The 15,310-nt window shown below is 43.1% G+C and overlaps 1 protein-coding gene across 2 annotated transcripts in view; it reads right to left on the reverse strand.

Moving 5' to 3' along the window:
* LRIG1 (leucine rich repeats and immunoglobulin like domains 1) overlaps positions 1-15,310 on the reverse strand; it is a 125,213-nt gene that overhangs the window by 52,883 nt on the left and 57,020 nt on the right. For both annotated transcript variants that reach the window (XM_038409093.2, XM_038409092.2), the window contains exon 3: positions 12,318-12,392. In XM_038409093.2, the coding sequence (XP_038265021.1) occupies positions 12,318-12,392 (75 nt within the window). The remainder of the gene's footprint in view (positions 1-12,317; positions 12,393-15,310) is intronic.

The following is a 15,310-nucleotide window of genomic DNA, read 5'->3' on the forward strand; positions in this document are numbered from 1 at the left end:
GCAAATTATTATGCAACATGGTCCCCAGTATTGCATTCTGAAATGCAGGGGCAGAGTCCTGCATGTATGTTGAGAAGCAGCGGGTTTTAGGATAGTGGATTGCGTCATTGTCCTGTGCACATCTGGCCTTCTCATCACTCAGACAGTAGATGTACAGACTTAAATCTACCCCCAATGCAAGAGCTATTTCTGTGTGTAATTCGGAGTTTGGCTGGGAAGCAACAAGGCCACTTCTGTTCCTATATCAGTGCAATCCCTTTGCATTTAAAAAGCAGAGGGAGGTTCCCTTCAGCTGCTCTTTATTAAACTGGAAGAAATACAAACTGTTCCTCCTGTGAATAGATTTCTCTTTAGAGCTATCCTCAAAAGGAAGTCAAAATCTCCGGCCTGCAGAAGGATCACAATGAAGGCATACGGATACTCTTTGCCCAACACATGCAAATTATGGGTCTGATCCAAAGCCCATTGAACACAATGGAAACAGTCCCCCATCCCAGACTTCAATGGGCTTTGAATCAAGCCATATGAGAGAATACTAAATTCTCTAAGGATTTCGTTTATCCGTTGTAGTGTTACTTTTAAGCAGTGCCAGAAACAAAATCTTCAATTCCTCTTCATTGTTCTTGACACAACATTTGGTCCTTTTGAGCCAGAGCCTAGAAGTCATGGCCTCAAACTTCACGTCTGAAGAAGTCATGGTGTGTGTCATGTTTAAGCCTGCCATCCAGGGTTAAATTTGAAAAGATGAAGGCCACAGTGTCAGGAATACTTTTATCAGTCCTGGTTTTGATTTTTGGCATCTAGGATCTCAGATTAACCCTGGACTCTGGCATTGTCAAATCAGCTCCTCCACCCACCGAAAATGTCCAGTACTGGGTGCTACCATCATCACTGGGCAAGCATATCCTGTGGGAAAAAACATTTTCCTCCGTAGGATCAGGGAATTATTCCGATTACATCATTTAAAAAATGGATGAACAATTCAATTCTGATTTTACAATCTCTAATGAACTAGAGGGGGATGGCAGGTGGAGTGCAAAAAGACTTAGCTTACAAGAGCAGGATCAAATGGTTTAAAATGATTTTCCAGTGCTCTCATTTGAGAAAATGTAATTCATTGTAAAACAGAAATTGCTAAGGAGTAAGTCTCAAATAGTCAATCTTTGAGTCTAAGGTTTAAAAGAGAAGGTAGAGGGTAGAGACATATCCTCTACTTAACCTGCTCTGTTGGGAAGAATTTTATTTTTCAATCTGACCTGCCTTTAATTGGTTAGGAGGCATTTTGTCACCACCGAGCTTTAAAGTTTTAGTTAAAGCTATAATGGAGAATGCAGGCAACTACTCTGTTGTACACTTAATAATTTTTCATTTTGAATGTAATTCAATCAGCTACCTAAGAAATATATTCTTTCATGGTAAAAATATCTTAATGTTGCAAAGCAAACGCAAACTTGCGGATTTAAACTGTTGAGAGATGATTCTATACAAGCAAGTGCTGATGTTGGGAGGGGGGAATTCTGAGAAAATGACATGTAATAGTAAGTCGAAAGCAGTAGTTATTTTTCTGGCTTTTGACAGATACAAAGAACTTTGTCATCCAAATTATCTTTATTTCTTAATTATGAGTACAAAGCTGAAGGCAATGATGAAGACTGAGCTGACAGAGATTTTCCCCACATTCTGGCTTTCTAATTATTTGATCATTCTTTTTTACTCATGGAAAGATGACTTGCAGATTGCAAACTCTTTGTAACAGCTGCCTAATGAGTCATGATTTGACTAATTTTAGACTGTATGCTCTCTGGGGCAAAGTCTGTGTCATCTGTTACGCTTGAACTCCCGTGTATCTGTCTGTACCCACCTGCTGCCTCTTGTTTTACACTTAGATTGGAAGCTCTTTGAGGCAGGGAATGTCTTTTTGTTCTGTGTTTGTACAGCACCTAGCACAATGGGGTCCTGGTCCACATTAAGGCTCTAGGATCTACCATGATGGAAACAACTCAAAAAGAGCAAAAAAATTGGGCTTGTGTGCTGGATTCTTTCCGATGTATAAAGACAAAGGAGGTTTTCTTTTTAAGCATTTTTTCCTGCTTGGTTTTTGCCATAAGAAACGTGCGTCTTATATGCATCGGAGGACGGCAGGATTAGTGAAATGGCGTCCTCACAAGCGTCAAGGGAAAGCTGAACAATGGAGCGGGGAAGGAGGTTTAATCACACTGGTAAAAAGTCTGTATGTTAACTCAATAGCTAATTAACAACTGGAATAATAAATGTTTGCTAAAGATTCATCACCCTCCCCCTTCAGTTAAGGTTAGAGCTCACAATATACAATTTCGGAGACCTCTAACGGTATGTCTACACTGCACACTAAGCACGGGCGCTGACTCAGCCCAACCTCCAATTCCATCGACACACAAATCAGTCTTGACTCGGGTCAGCAAGCACTCAGGATCCAGGTCCTTGGAACCTGCTAGGGGGTGGGGTCAGAGCCCGAGTTCCGCTGATACTTGGGTCCAAGACCTGTCATTTTGCAGTGTAGACACAGGTCAAGCCACAGATCTAAGTCAAAAGGTCTGTGCAGTGCAGCATTGACGTGGTAACACAGCTGTGAGACCAGGGTCCAGCAATTGTAAACCTAGGTTTATAATGCAGTGTGGTTTCAGAGTAGCAGCCGTGTTAGTCTGTATTCGCAAGAAGAAAACGAGAACTTGTGGCACCTTAGAGACTAACAAATTTATTTGAGCATAAGCTTTCGTGAGCTACAGCTCACTTCATCGGATGCATTGTGCCGTGTGGATTTGTGAACACTGAGTCCACAAGCCTGGGTCCACTAACCCAAGTTTACAATGCAGTGTGGACACACTCTAAGTGGTATCTAGTGAAAACAGGAAGACCAGTCTTCCATTTATCTAGGTACTGTGACAGGGTCAGGCCAGATGGCTACAGAAGAGTGATAGAAGGCAGATATATTAGTCCCAAATTAAGCAGATCCCTTTTCCCTGGGTAAGGTAACAGGGGCAGTTCCAGAACAAGCAGGAACTTGGTGGAACCAGTTTAGGCAGGCAGGCTAATTAGGACACCTGAAGCCAATTAAGAAGAAGATCAATTAGGACAGGCTGGCTAATAAGGGCACCTGGGTTTAAAAAGGATCTCACTTCAGTTAGGGAGAGGCGTGTAAGGAGCTGGAGTAAGAGGATGTGCCTGGAGGACTGAGGAGTACAAGCGTTATCAGACACCAGGAGAAAGGTCCTGTGGTGAGGATAAGGAAGGTGTTGGGAGGAGGCCATGGGGAAGTAGCCCAGGGAGTTGTTGCTGTCGCACAGCTGTTACAGGAGGCACCCTAGACAGCTGCATTCCACAGGGCCCTGGGCTGGAACCCGGAGTAGAGGGTGAGCCCGAGTTCCCCCCAAACCTCCCAACTCTTGATCAGACACAGGAGGAGTTGACCTGGACCGGGGGTTCCACCAGAGAGGAGGTCTCTGGGCTGTTCCCCAACCTACATGGTGGATCAGCAGAGACTGTGGGGGGTTGTTCTTCTCTTTTTCCCCATGCTGGCCAGTGATGAGGTTATCTGAGTGAGCGGCAGATTTGAGCCACGAAAGTGGCCAAACTGAGGGCTGCCATGAATCTCTGAGGCAAGCAAATCCACCAATAAGCGCAGGACCCACCAAGGTAGAGGAGGAACTTTGTCACAGTACTTGCATAGCTCCATCACAATAGTATCTACACGTCTCGCAAACATTAATTAATTTATCTTCACAGAGCCCCATAAAGTAGGGAAACGGTGTTATCCTTGTTCACGGATGAAGGAAACTGAGGCACGGAGATTAAATGACTTGCCTACGGTCACAACTGGGAGTCTGTGAAAGAGCCAGGAATTAGACCACAAGGCCATCCTTCCTCGCCTTACCTAGCAAAGCTAAGTAGCGTCAGAATCATTTGCCTCAATTATTATTAAGTATTTGTATTATCATAGTCTAGTCATAGACCTCGTTGTACTAGGCACTCAGTGACATCAAGTACTCGGAACAGCTAAATAAAATGAAAGAATTTTGGAAATGTTTTATTAAGTGATTAGCTTTGGCTCCAGCAAACAGGATAGTATAGTGCTTGCTTGCACCACTTCTGTTAAAGTAGCAGTGCATAATTGCCCCCATGGATGAAGGCCAACTAAACTTTAGGTGACATTAGAAACAAGTAATTGATTTTACAAATTGTATGACAAGACAGCAGAGCAGCAGGCAGTAAAAATGGTGTTAATATAACCTTTGCCACTTTCTTAAGTATTCAGCTGAGACAGACAGAGAACAGGAGCTGGGGGGTGGGGGGAAGATATACTTCAATATCCTTCCAATTAATCAATGATGGAGATTTCTGATAGTAAAGGGTTCTTTAATCCAGCAGAGAAAGGCATAATAAATTCCAAAGGCTCGAAGCTGAAGCCAGACAAATTCAGACTGGAAATAAAGACACCAATTTTTAGCAGTAAGGGTAATTAACCATTCGAACAGCTTATCGAAGGACATGGTGGATTCTCCGTCCCTCTGAGACTTTAAATCAAAACTGGACATCTTGCTAAAAGATATGCTCTGGCTCAAACAGAAGTTATGGGCTTAATGCAGAAATTATTGGGTGAGATTCTCTAGCCTGTGTTATGCAGGAGGTCAAACCAAACTGTCATCAGAGTCCCCTCTGGCCTTACAAATCTATGAATCTTTTCACAATGAACCTTAATGACTGTCTTGGTGCTCAGAGACACTCTTGAACAAGCAGGGCATTTCATAGGTCTAGTTTGTCCCACACCAATCCCAATTATTTGCCCTCCTTTATTAGGGGCTTTATTTTACGAGATATATCTTGCCCATGGTACAGCAGATAGTTTACCTTCCTCCATTAGGCCTCTCTGTTTAATTACAATTTAAGATGAATTGATCTTTCCATCAACGAGCCTGTAAAGCAATTTGATTTTTCAAGAGTTTTATGCTCAGTTTGGTAGCAGAGAAATCCGAGTGATGTCCCTTCACTCGTCAATACAGTGTAGAGCACTGCTGTGTCCTTTATAAACCAGCTAATCCTGTTTTCCACTCTTCTGCTCAAAAAAAAAAAAAAAAAAAATCCTTGCTTTGGTTTCCTTGTCCTCCATGCTTACTTTGAGCAAAGTTGAGGGGCCAGATTAGCTCAAGCAGCTTTATTTTTGTCAACAGACAGCTGAATGGTCCAGGTCACAGCCCACTTCTGTTTCGAGACATTTAGGGTTTTAGATGAGTTACAGTGGAAAAAATGAAAGTTATTTTAATGTATTTAATCTGTGAGCCTCCTTGATTCTTAGCCAACGGAGGATGACTACAACCACCATAGGCAGTACCACAGTAGTACACTACATTTACTGCACTTGTGTAAGCCCTTATTTTCAGGCTATCCATGTGTACTCGTATAGCCCCCCCATAACTATTATCTGAACACCTCACAACACCCCTGTGAGGTAGGCACATACTATTACTCCCTCTGTACAGATGGGGGAACTAAGTGACTTGTCCAGATCACACAAGACTTCTTAGTCTGTGGCAGAGGAGGGAATTGATCTTGGGGCCTCCCTCAGCCCAGATTAGCACTGTAATCATGGGACCACCCTTCCTCTCAGCCAATCCGAACTTTCCAGAAAAATCATCATCTGTGCTAACAAGCATGAGATATTTCAGCCTTGGCAATGGGTGGGCTCCTATTTGCCAAGGTCATTCTGTTAGGCTGTTTTGAGTTTCTGAGGGAAAATTCTGCCTATTCTTTCTTTGCACTACAGTACCGCAAAAATGGTTTTGTTCTCGACCATCGGTCTCAACATCCAGTGTATCTAGTCCACAGGGAGTTCTGTGTTCTCTATCATTCGCCCTGGCCCCATGACTTCATCAAAAGGACTCATCTAGATGCTAAAAACTAGCTCTGTCACACAGCCATGCACCCATCATCTCACACAGAGAAACATCAGGTAGAAACCTAAGGCAAAAGGTCTTACACAGGAACCAGAGAGTTAACACACTTGGTTACAGCAGAATGTTGGCCAGGGCATTCCACAGCTAAGAGCACACTGATGAGCACATCCTGCCATCACCTCCCAAATGTTCAAATCTAAGAACTGTGGTGGGAATTACGGGACAGATTCTGCTCTCCGTGACTCCAGTGTCATTTCAGAATTAGTTCAGACATACATCAGACTCTGGCCCTAAAAGCTGACTTTTCTGGCTCTGGAGTTATAATGTAACAGATGTTTGCACTTAATGTCTGGTGCTGTCTTTATTTGGTAACTCATATACAGATATCCCCTCCCCCCCCATTCCATTAAAAGCTTTACCAAGTCCCTTATGTCCGTTGTTGTTGAAGATGAACTGCTTTGGCGACATTTTCAAAGTGCAAGGCAAATGAATTGGCTGTTCTATGAATAATTAAACCATATTACAATTTATCTTCACCACCACAATTATGGACATCACTGATTTGTTGCATGTGATTTATTTATATCACTGCTACTAGCCTGCAACACCTGAAAGTTTGCAGCACGGTTTCAGAATCATCCTGCCAATAAAAGCTTTTCATGTAATACCACAGGTCACATGGGGACAAGGTAACATGAACACCACAGGTCCTTAGGGGTGGTTCTCAATGAACTACAGCCCTCTCTGTAGGCTGGTGAAGTTCAGGTTTGTCACAAAGGAGATACGCTATGATTAAACTTGCAAAAGCTAAAAGTTAGGCAATGCCAGTATTAAGGCTACCCTAAGACTAATTAACTACACATTTAATTAATGATATAGAAATCCTGTGGGGAAAAGAGCTACGTGATTGAATAATGTTTCATAGTGCGCACACACACAAGGGACAATCTTAATTCAGGCATTTGCTAACTTTCCAGTGCTTGACTCTGCCAGACAAACAGAAGGCTCCCAAACAGAAGTCTCAAGGTCCTGGCACATAGTGGGCGGGCTGCTGCATAGTGGGCTCTGGGTCCTGGCTGCGCCCTGGCCCCGCACTGCAGGATCCGGGGTCAGGGTCTCTGCCCCATGTCCGACTCTCCACTCCTGGCCCCATTCTGTGAAGGGGTCTCTGGATGGAGAGAGCTGGGCATAGGGATTGGTGGAGAGGATTAGGTGGGGAGGCACTGTGGTTCTCAACCTGTGGCCCAGGTAACACTTTGTGGGCTGCATGTGCAGCCAACAATGATAAAGAGGTTGAGAACCACTGTGCTAGGATAATAAAAGGGGTTCTGTCCTTTTATCCTGTGTCCTGTTTTCACCCACGCACACCTTTCTAAAAAAATGCCAAGTACCAGCCTAGATAAACCTTCCTGAGGCAGAAGACTAACAGGTCCAGCAGAAGAAAACAGAAAGAGAAAGCTGTCCTTGGTGTCCACCCTGTACCAAGTGAGAAGCCAACCAGATAAACTTAACAAGCCTGTGTAAACTATAAAAGATTTGGGATGAGGTTCTTCGAGAAAACATACTGATGGGATAGACACATACAAAGTTCATTCCAATGATTTCAAGTTCTACTACGAAGTACATAGGCCAAGACTGTCAGAGGTGACAAGTGATTCCGGGTGCTCAATCTGAGACACGTGAGGAACATGATTTTCAGAAAGTGCTGAGCCCGCCCTCTGGAAATCAGGCCCCTTTAAAAGTATCTCAGGTTGCGCACCAAAATCTGGGAGACACCCAAAATCATTAGTCACTTTTATAAATTCTTGGCCATGGGCAGTTTTACCACTGCTTTAGTTCTGAGTTTCTTAGCAATGTTCGCAGTGTTAAGGGTAGTTACATTCTGCTGTCCCTGCCCCCTCCCTGTCCCTCCTCCTTCCCCCCCAGTTCAGGCAGGGAGAGAGGCACAGATTAGCTGCTTAATCCATTCATAAGGGTGGTTAGAATGACAGTATTGCTCTTATAATACATTCATGTGCTTCTGGAAAATACTTAGACTGATGCAATGCACAATCTACTTGAGAGGTTTCTGAGGTAAACACACTTCAAACATTTGTAAACATTTAAAAAAACAGGAATATATTTATTTTTCTTTAAAAGAAGGAAAACGCTGCTGTGCAACACACTGAGGCGTAATCCAGTTTCTCTCTTACAGGACAAAATGACCATCTTAATTCTGAATTTTCACCCTGCGTTTGACCTGTGCAACATTCCCAATTATAGATTACAATTTTAAGGCTAGAAGAGACCAATACGATCATCTAGTCTGACTTCCTACATAACACCAGCCAATGAATTTAACCCAGTAATTCCTCCATGAAGTCCAATAACTTGTGGTTGAATTACAGCATATCTTTCATTTAAAGATTCCAAGTGATGGAGAATGTCTCTCTTCCCTTGATAAGCTATTCGAATGGTTAATCAATCGGTTAGTAATGTCAATCAACAAAGGTCATTTTAAACATAGTTTTAGATCATTTATTGCCTGTTATAAAAATTTAAAATGAAATGTAATTGCCTGCAGGATTCTCCTAAGCGGACTAAACAATAAGATCCTTATTGCAGAGAGGCAGCATAACTCCAACTATAGGGAGTAATTTATGTTTGGCAGCCGAGGAAAGCTGGCAATTTATATGCAAACTTTCAACCCACAACTGCCGAGGTATAAGCCAGCACCCTTCTCACTCTTCCAGTAACCAGAAGTGACTGCTGACCCATTTTGTTGAAGGTCTCTCTATAAATCCAGGACTGGTGGTAACAGAAGACTGCTTTGCCCCTACATAGGATGTGCAAAAGTGCACTAAACCCGAATACTAGATCTTAGTATCCACATTTCAAAGGAACCATATCTCAAATAAAAACTAAACTCACCCCATGCCAAAAAAAGAGAGATGTGGCTGCCAATTTCAAGCTAAGTTCCTCAAACTGAATTGAGTCTGGGAGGAAGTTCTTCTGCTTTACATATTTTTACACAGCCTAATGGAAGGGCAGGAACAGAGCCAACTTGTTTCACTTTATTCGGCTCTTGCTTTAAGTAATATAAATGTAATTTTTGTCAGCACAGCAAGGTTGCTTCAAAGTATTCACAGTTGCTTAGGCCCTGGAGGGAAAAATCACCTAGTGGTACCAACACTGGTGGAAAAGGCAGAACAGCAGCTAATGTGAAAGGGAAGAGCTACACACCAGTGTTTACAAATGCAAGGTCATGCACAATGGAAGCTACTGCTCATGCTCATTGCTGGGTTCTACATTAACTGTAAGAGTCAAGGTGGGCAACTCAGTGAAAATATCTATTCCATATACAGCACAGGCAAAAATAAGCCCAAATCTTAGGGCATTTACAGAACTCACAGAATCACAGATTCATAGATTCCAAGGCCAGAAGGAACCACTGTGATCACTTAGACTGACCTCCTGTATTACACAGGCCACAGAACTTCCCCAAAGTAATTCCTAGAGCAGATATTTTAGATAGGATAGGAAATAACATTGATAACTTGTTATAATAGCATTATAATGTTCTCTCCCATCCCCACCTGAAACCCTCTGTTCAGTTCTGGTCCAATAAACAGAAGAGATCCGCAGATGACCAATATAAAGGATTAGAGGCCTAGAAAAAATTTCATGAGTACAGAGATTAAAATATAAAGTTCCACTCTCCTCTTAAAAAAAAAAAAAGTGAACATGATACAGGAATAGAAAATAATGAATTGTACAGAGAAGATAAAATCAGGTGCTTGTATTTACCCTCTCCTAATACAACAGTAAAGAACAGTCAATGAAATTGATTGAAAGGCAACTGATGGGAAGAAATTATTTTTACGCAACACAGAATTAACCTGTGGAATTTATGGCCACAAGATATCAATGAGGCCAAAAACTTTCAAAGATTAAAGCATTAGCTATCTATATGGATAATGAGAACATCCACGTTAAAAAAAAAAAAAAAAAGAAAGGGGGGGGATAAACCTTCATGTCTATGGGCATACACCAACCCCCCAATGGACAGGGTTAGGAATAAACTTCTGCTATCGGTAGGTTATTCCATAATTGTCCTGCCAGGAGTGAAGGGGACTGAACTAGATGACCTCTCGAGGCCCCTTGATCTAGTCCTATGATTAGAGGGATTACTGGATCTCTTAATGAAGCATCAGGCAGAGGCAACGCACGGGCAGGGGGAATGCAGGGTCATGTGCCCCCCCAGATTTGTTGCTTGGCTTGTACTGAAGCACACTCACACAGACTGAGCATGCTCAGTATCACTGCTGAAGCCAGCTGCCCTCACTCCGCCCTCCCTCTTCCCTGGCCCAATCAGCAGACAGGGGTGATCTCTTATCAGAGTTTGTCTACACTCTAATTAAACACTCAGGGCTGGCCTGTGTCAGCTGACTTAGGTGCTCGGGCTAAGCAACGATTTAATTGCCATGTAGAAGTTAAGGCTCAGGCTACCGCTCATGGGGTCCCAGAGCCTGGGCTCCACCCCGAGCCCAAACATTTACATCGCAATTAAACAGCCCCTTAGCCTGAGTCTGCTGACACAAGCCAGCCAAGTGTTTTTAATTGCAGTGTAGACAGACCCTCAGAGACAGAATGGCTCACTAGTCTAAGACAATTCCAGTCTAGCAATTCCTCTGTAGGTGTCAAGATGGAGGAAGGGAAACATTCTGAAATAGCAACCAAACCTCAGAGTCTCAGTGGCAAATTCTGCTCAGTCACAGCCACAGCCACTGAAATCCAGAGCAGCTCCACTTCACATGAAATGTATTAGTCTAGATTTACACTGGTGCTGCTGAGCAGAACTGGGCCATCAAGCCCTCTGATAAATTGGAGGCATCTCCATAGGCTCTGTCGAGATGATAAAGGGCAGCTGCCTATTTTGGATGACTCCATAAAGTAATATTTCTGAGAAAGAAAAGGAGTACTTGTGGCACCTTAGAGACTAACAAATTTATTAATAAATTTAGTAATAAATTACTAATAAATTTGTTAGTCTCTAAGGTGCCACAAGTACTCCTTTTCTTTTTGCGAATACAGACTAACACGGCTGCTACTCTGAAATTTCTGAGAAGTAATTCACCCTAGCATTCCAAAATTTTCATTTGGCCTTCGAATGTTACACCAATGCTAACCCAAACTACCCCATGCTTCATTTACACAAAGTAGGGGTGTGTTAGAGCTACACAATCCTTCTAAAATACCATCTCTCTAGTCCACGCTCAGCCAAGCATCACAGCTCCTTCTTGACCTTGGAAAGAGTTAACTTAAAAAGGGAGACGGGGCAGTCAGCAGGCGTGCTTTGCCTTCAGAACACAGGGCTCACTGCCAGCACACAACTCAGAGCTACGGACTCAAGCAGCAATCTGATCAACAGCATTTTTAAGCCAAGTTCCCTCCGTGCTGTCTGTTGATTGTTTCGTTTTTTAAAAGTAAACACAGGTGAGTCAAACCCAAGGTTAAAGCCTAAGACACAAAGGTGTTCCTATTGGCCAGCCACAATGCATTGATAAAGGATGCTGCTGGATTTATTGCTGATTTAGCTGGTTGAATCGCTCCATGGGCAAATTTTGAGTTGACTTAGAATGCAGGAAGCAGGTTTTGAGCAGTGGGCTAAGTTTCTCTTTACACAGCCTTTAAGATGTGTAATCCCACCCATCACTAGAGGGAGAGAGAAATACCTCTACGCCTGAGAAGTTATGTTTCAGACTTTCATACCAATGATTGCTAACTGAAGATGAGTGTCCAGTTTAGTTACATAAATGCTCATAAAAAGGCAGCTGTTCTGAATGCTCCTACTCATCTCTCCTCTCTCCAGTGACTCCGGGGCTGAAAGCTCCACCTTATTTGAAATCGGTCTCACTACAAATATCGATTGTGACTATCCTGCATGATGTTTACCGCTCCCAAAATGCTTCCATGCCTCTGAATTGGAAGTTCTCTGCACCCCCTCTGACTTGCAGTATTACTGCTATCCCCATGGTCAAAAGTCAGGCCTCCCAAAATCATGAGTGGCTTAAACAAATGAGATTTCTTTAATTAAATTAATTAATTAATTTTGGTTTATTTTTTATTTGCCTTCCAGATTTTAGCCTTTAGGGTGCACTCAGGTCACATCTTCCAGCATTTCTCTGCGATCACTCAGGCTAGAGATTTGCTTTAATAAGAGCTGAGGTTCTCCTGACTCCAGGAGTTTGGGCTTTAAGTAAAACCACCACGTATCAGGAGGCTCACATAAAAGCACAAGAGCTGGCAGCACTGGAACTGGTATTCCGTCAGTAACACTTTATACCACCCTGTAAATGACAACTTATTGCTGAAAGCAAAAAGATCAGGCATGCTGGAGCAATGACTTACAGGTAGAGGGAGACGATGTGGGAAGAAGGAGATCTCAGGGATGGAATTGCTGTCAGTTCATTGTTATTCAGTCGTCTGGAACAAACAGAAATTAAATTGTTTAAACAAGCAGCTCACGATGAAGTATGTACTAGCTTGATCTGGCTTGAGTTAGGTGTTTTGTATGAACGCCCAGCTAATTACCTGTCATCAAAAGTGTAACTCGCCTACAAGTCTGATCATTTGGCAAACGTTTCCACAGTCAGGTGTTTGCTGTATCTGCCATTCCTATTTCAAAGTCACTATGAAAAGCATGTCCGCTTAAACACCCCGTTACACACTCAAGAGCTGCCGCCACACTGAAAAGCATTCGTGAAACAGCATACCAACCTGTTGGCACTTAATGGCACGGCCCCCACTTGAGCTCAGCTTCCATGGAAGCTAATGAGAGCTAAGCTTGAGGGAGGATAATGATATGCACACCTATCGCACCTTTCATGCGAGGAGGAGCACAAGCACACCACAGGTGAAATTAAACCTTGTGACACCAAGGGTGCATTATGTATAGTTAGCCGCATTTTGCGATGGGAAACCAGAGGCATGGAGAGATGGAGTCTGTGGCACAGCTTGGAACGGAACCTCATGACCATCAGCAGCATTTATTCATCTGGCACAAGCACCCATAGGCCTCAGCTATGACCCGTGCCCCACTGTGCTAGCCATGGTACACACCTTAGTGAGCTTGTCTACACATAATTTTTATACCATTTTAACTATACTGGTTCAAAACTAGTATACATATAGCTCTCTAGTTTGGGTGCAGTTATATTGGTGATTATACTGGTATAACTCATTCCCGGTACATTTAGGGGAATAAACTATAGTATAAGGCACTTTTCTGCCAGTAGGACTGTGACCACAGCAGCGGCTGTACCACTTAAACCATTTTGATAAAAAAATTAGTTTGGTTCAATTCATAAAAACTGTGTGTGGACCAGGTGTAAGCACCAGAGCCTCCTCGAGGATAAATGGGAGAAGCTCCATCCCAGAGGAGGAACAGACAGACAGACAGAGAGAGAGTCAGACCAAAGTCCTACAAGCTGTCCTACCAGTGAATAGTAATGTGTTCATGGTCACATCGGTAGTCCATGGCCGAGCCACGAATTAATCCTAAATCTTCTGGCTCCCAGGCCAGCTCTCCTACCACACCTGTAGGCTTCATCTCTGCTATGAACACTGAGTTCCTCTCCACACCGACATGTCACCTTGATTCTTATTCTCAGGCAAGAAGCAAGATACTGGCTGCTTGGGTCAACTATTTTAGAAACTGAAGAGCACAATCAGCTCTTATCTCACAGCGCTTTCCAAAGGTCAGCATCATTATCCTGATTTCACAGAAGGGGTCTCGGAGGTGCAGGAAGGTGACATGCCTAAGCTTTCCCAGAAAGTCAGTACCCGAGCTGGGAATAGAAGTCAGGTCACCTGAAACCTAGGTCAGTGCTCTGTCCACAAGGCCACTCTGCAGGGACACACCTAGAAAGTGTCATGCAAGTAGTTCAAAAAAGGCCCACAAGCCACCATTTTGTTGCCTTAATCCCATTAGTTAAAAAAAAAGTTCAATACAATAACTTTAAATAATTCAAAACGGGTCACTAACTCTATTTACACATCTGTCACATGTCTAGCAAACATTTGCTCTGATCAGGGTACCTGCAATCTTTCTGAAGAACATTACTCATCAGCTACTGTTCTGCAGAGCCAACAACAATTGAGGAGGAGATTTGGCTACTACTGCACTACTAAGCAATCAGATACAGAAATGTCTCTTCCACAGCCTAATATTTGAAGCATTTCTCCGAGTGAAAGCAGATCCGTGTCATGTGACCAGCTCTTCCTCAGTTTAAAGAGCCCTTGTTTGTACGGTGAATTAGTCAATTAATTACTACAACAGCCGTTTGTCTGGCTGCTTGAAAATTACCTAATTTCTTGGCCATCTTATTTGCTTCCCCCTGACCATGCTGAAGCAATTACAGCCTTGCCACTGCCAAGACAGAGCAAGGGATAGCACTCGTTGTAAGACTAACACCCCCTGGGGTCCAGGAGCCCCCTCCATGATGCAGAGTTTCACAGGGTCTCTCGTTACCATCTTTCTAGACTCCTGTTTATACAATCCCACCCTGCCCCTCCTAAAACTATTCCTCTGGATAGACTGAAGGACTCTGCTAAAATGTGAAGTTAAGAGGCCAATGCACGGCTGCACTTAGCAAAAAATCCTTTCTGATTCGAAAGCCTGCAGAGGGATCCTTACGATGCCTGCTGAAAATTAATAATAATACAACACAAATACCTGACTCTCCCCCCCCACACTCTACTTGGCAAAAGGTAGATCCCCCTCCAAAGGAATGAAGGGAGAAATCTTTCTTGCAGCTGCTTCAAAACTACGTGTGACCTGGACTCAAATGTAAGAGGCCAGCCACAAGGAGCAACGCAACTTGTAATGAGCAGAAGGTGTAGAAGAGAAGTGGACCAGTGCCATCCTTTGTGCAAGATGGAAAGAGATAAGGGCAATTTAAATTAATCCTGGTTTTGTATAATTTGTGTGTGTGTATGTGTGTGTGTAATTCCACAGTGAATCTACCACAGAACTTTCTTTTAGCTTCTCATATACTATGCAAGGTATTTGATTTCACATGGGCTTCCAGGTAATGCCAGTAGCATATTAATATGAGGAGGAGGAGGAGGAGAAAAGATTATTATCCCCATTTTACAGATGGAGAACTGAGGCACAGAGCAAGAACTCACACAAAGTCACATAGGAAGTCTGTGGCATAGCCAAATCAATGCATAGTGAAGTCATTTCCTATAAACATCTCTCCCCCGCCCCCCAATGGAGGTTACCTGTTTCAAAATGCACTGTAAACAGGGTCCACCTTGTTTGACCATTAAACAAAAGAGATGTTAACATTCTCCTAAAATCTCCAAAAGTACAGGAGGTGGGGAGGCAATACAGTAGT

Source organism: Dermochelys coriacea, chromosome 7 (genome assembly GCF_009764565.3).
Source record: "Dermochelys coriacea isolate rDerCor1 chromosome 7, rDerCor1.pri.v4, whole genome shotgun sequence".
Taxonomy (NCBI): Eukaryota; Metazoa; Chordata; order Testudines; family Dermochelyidae; genus Dermochelys; species Dermochelys coriacea.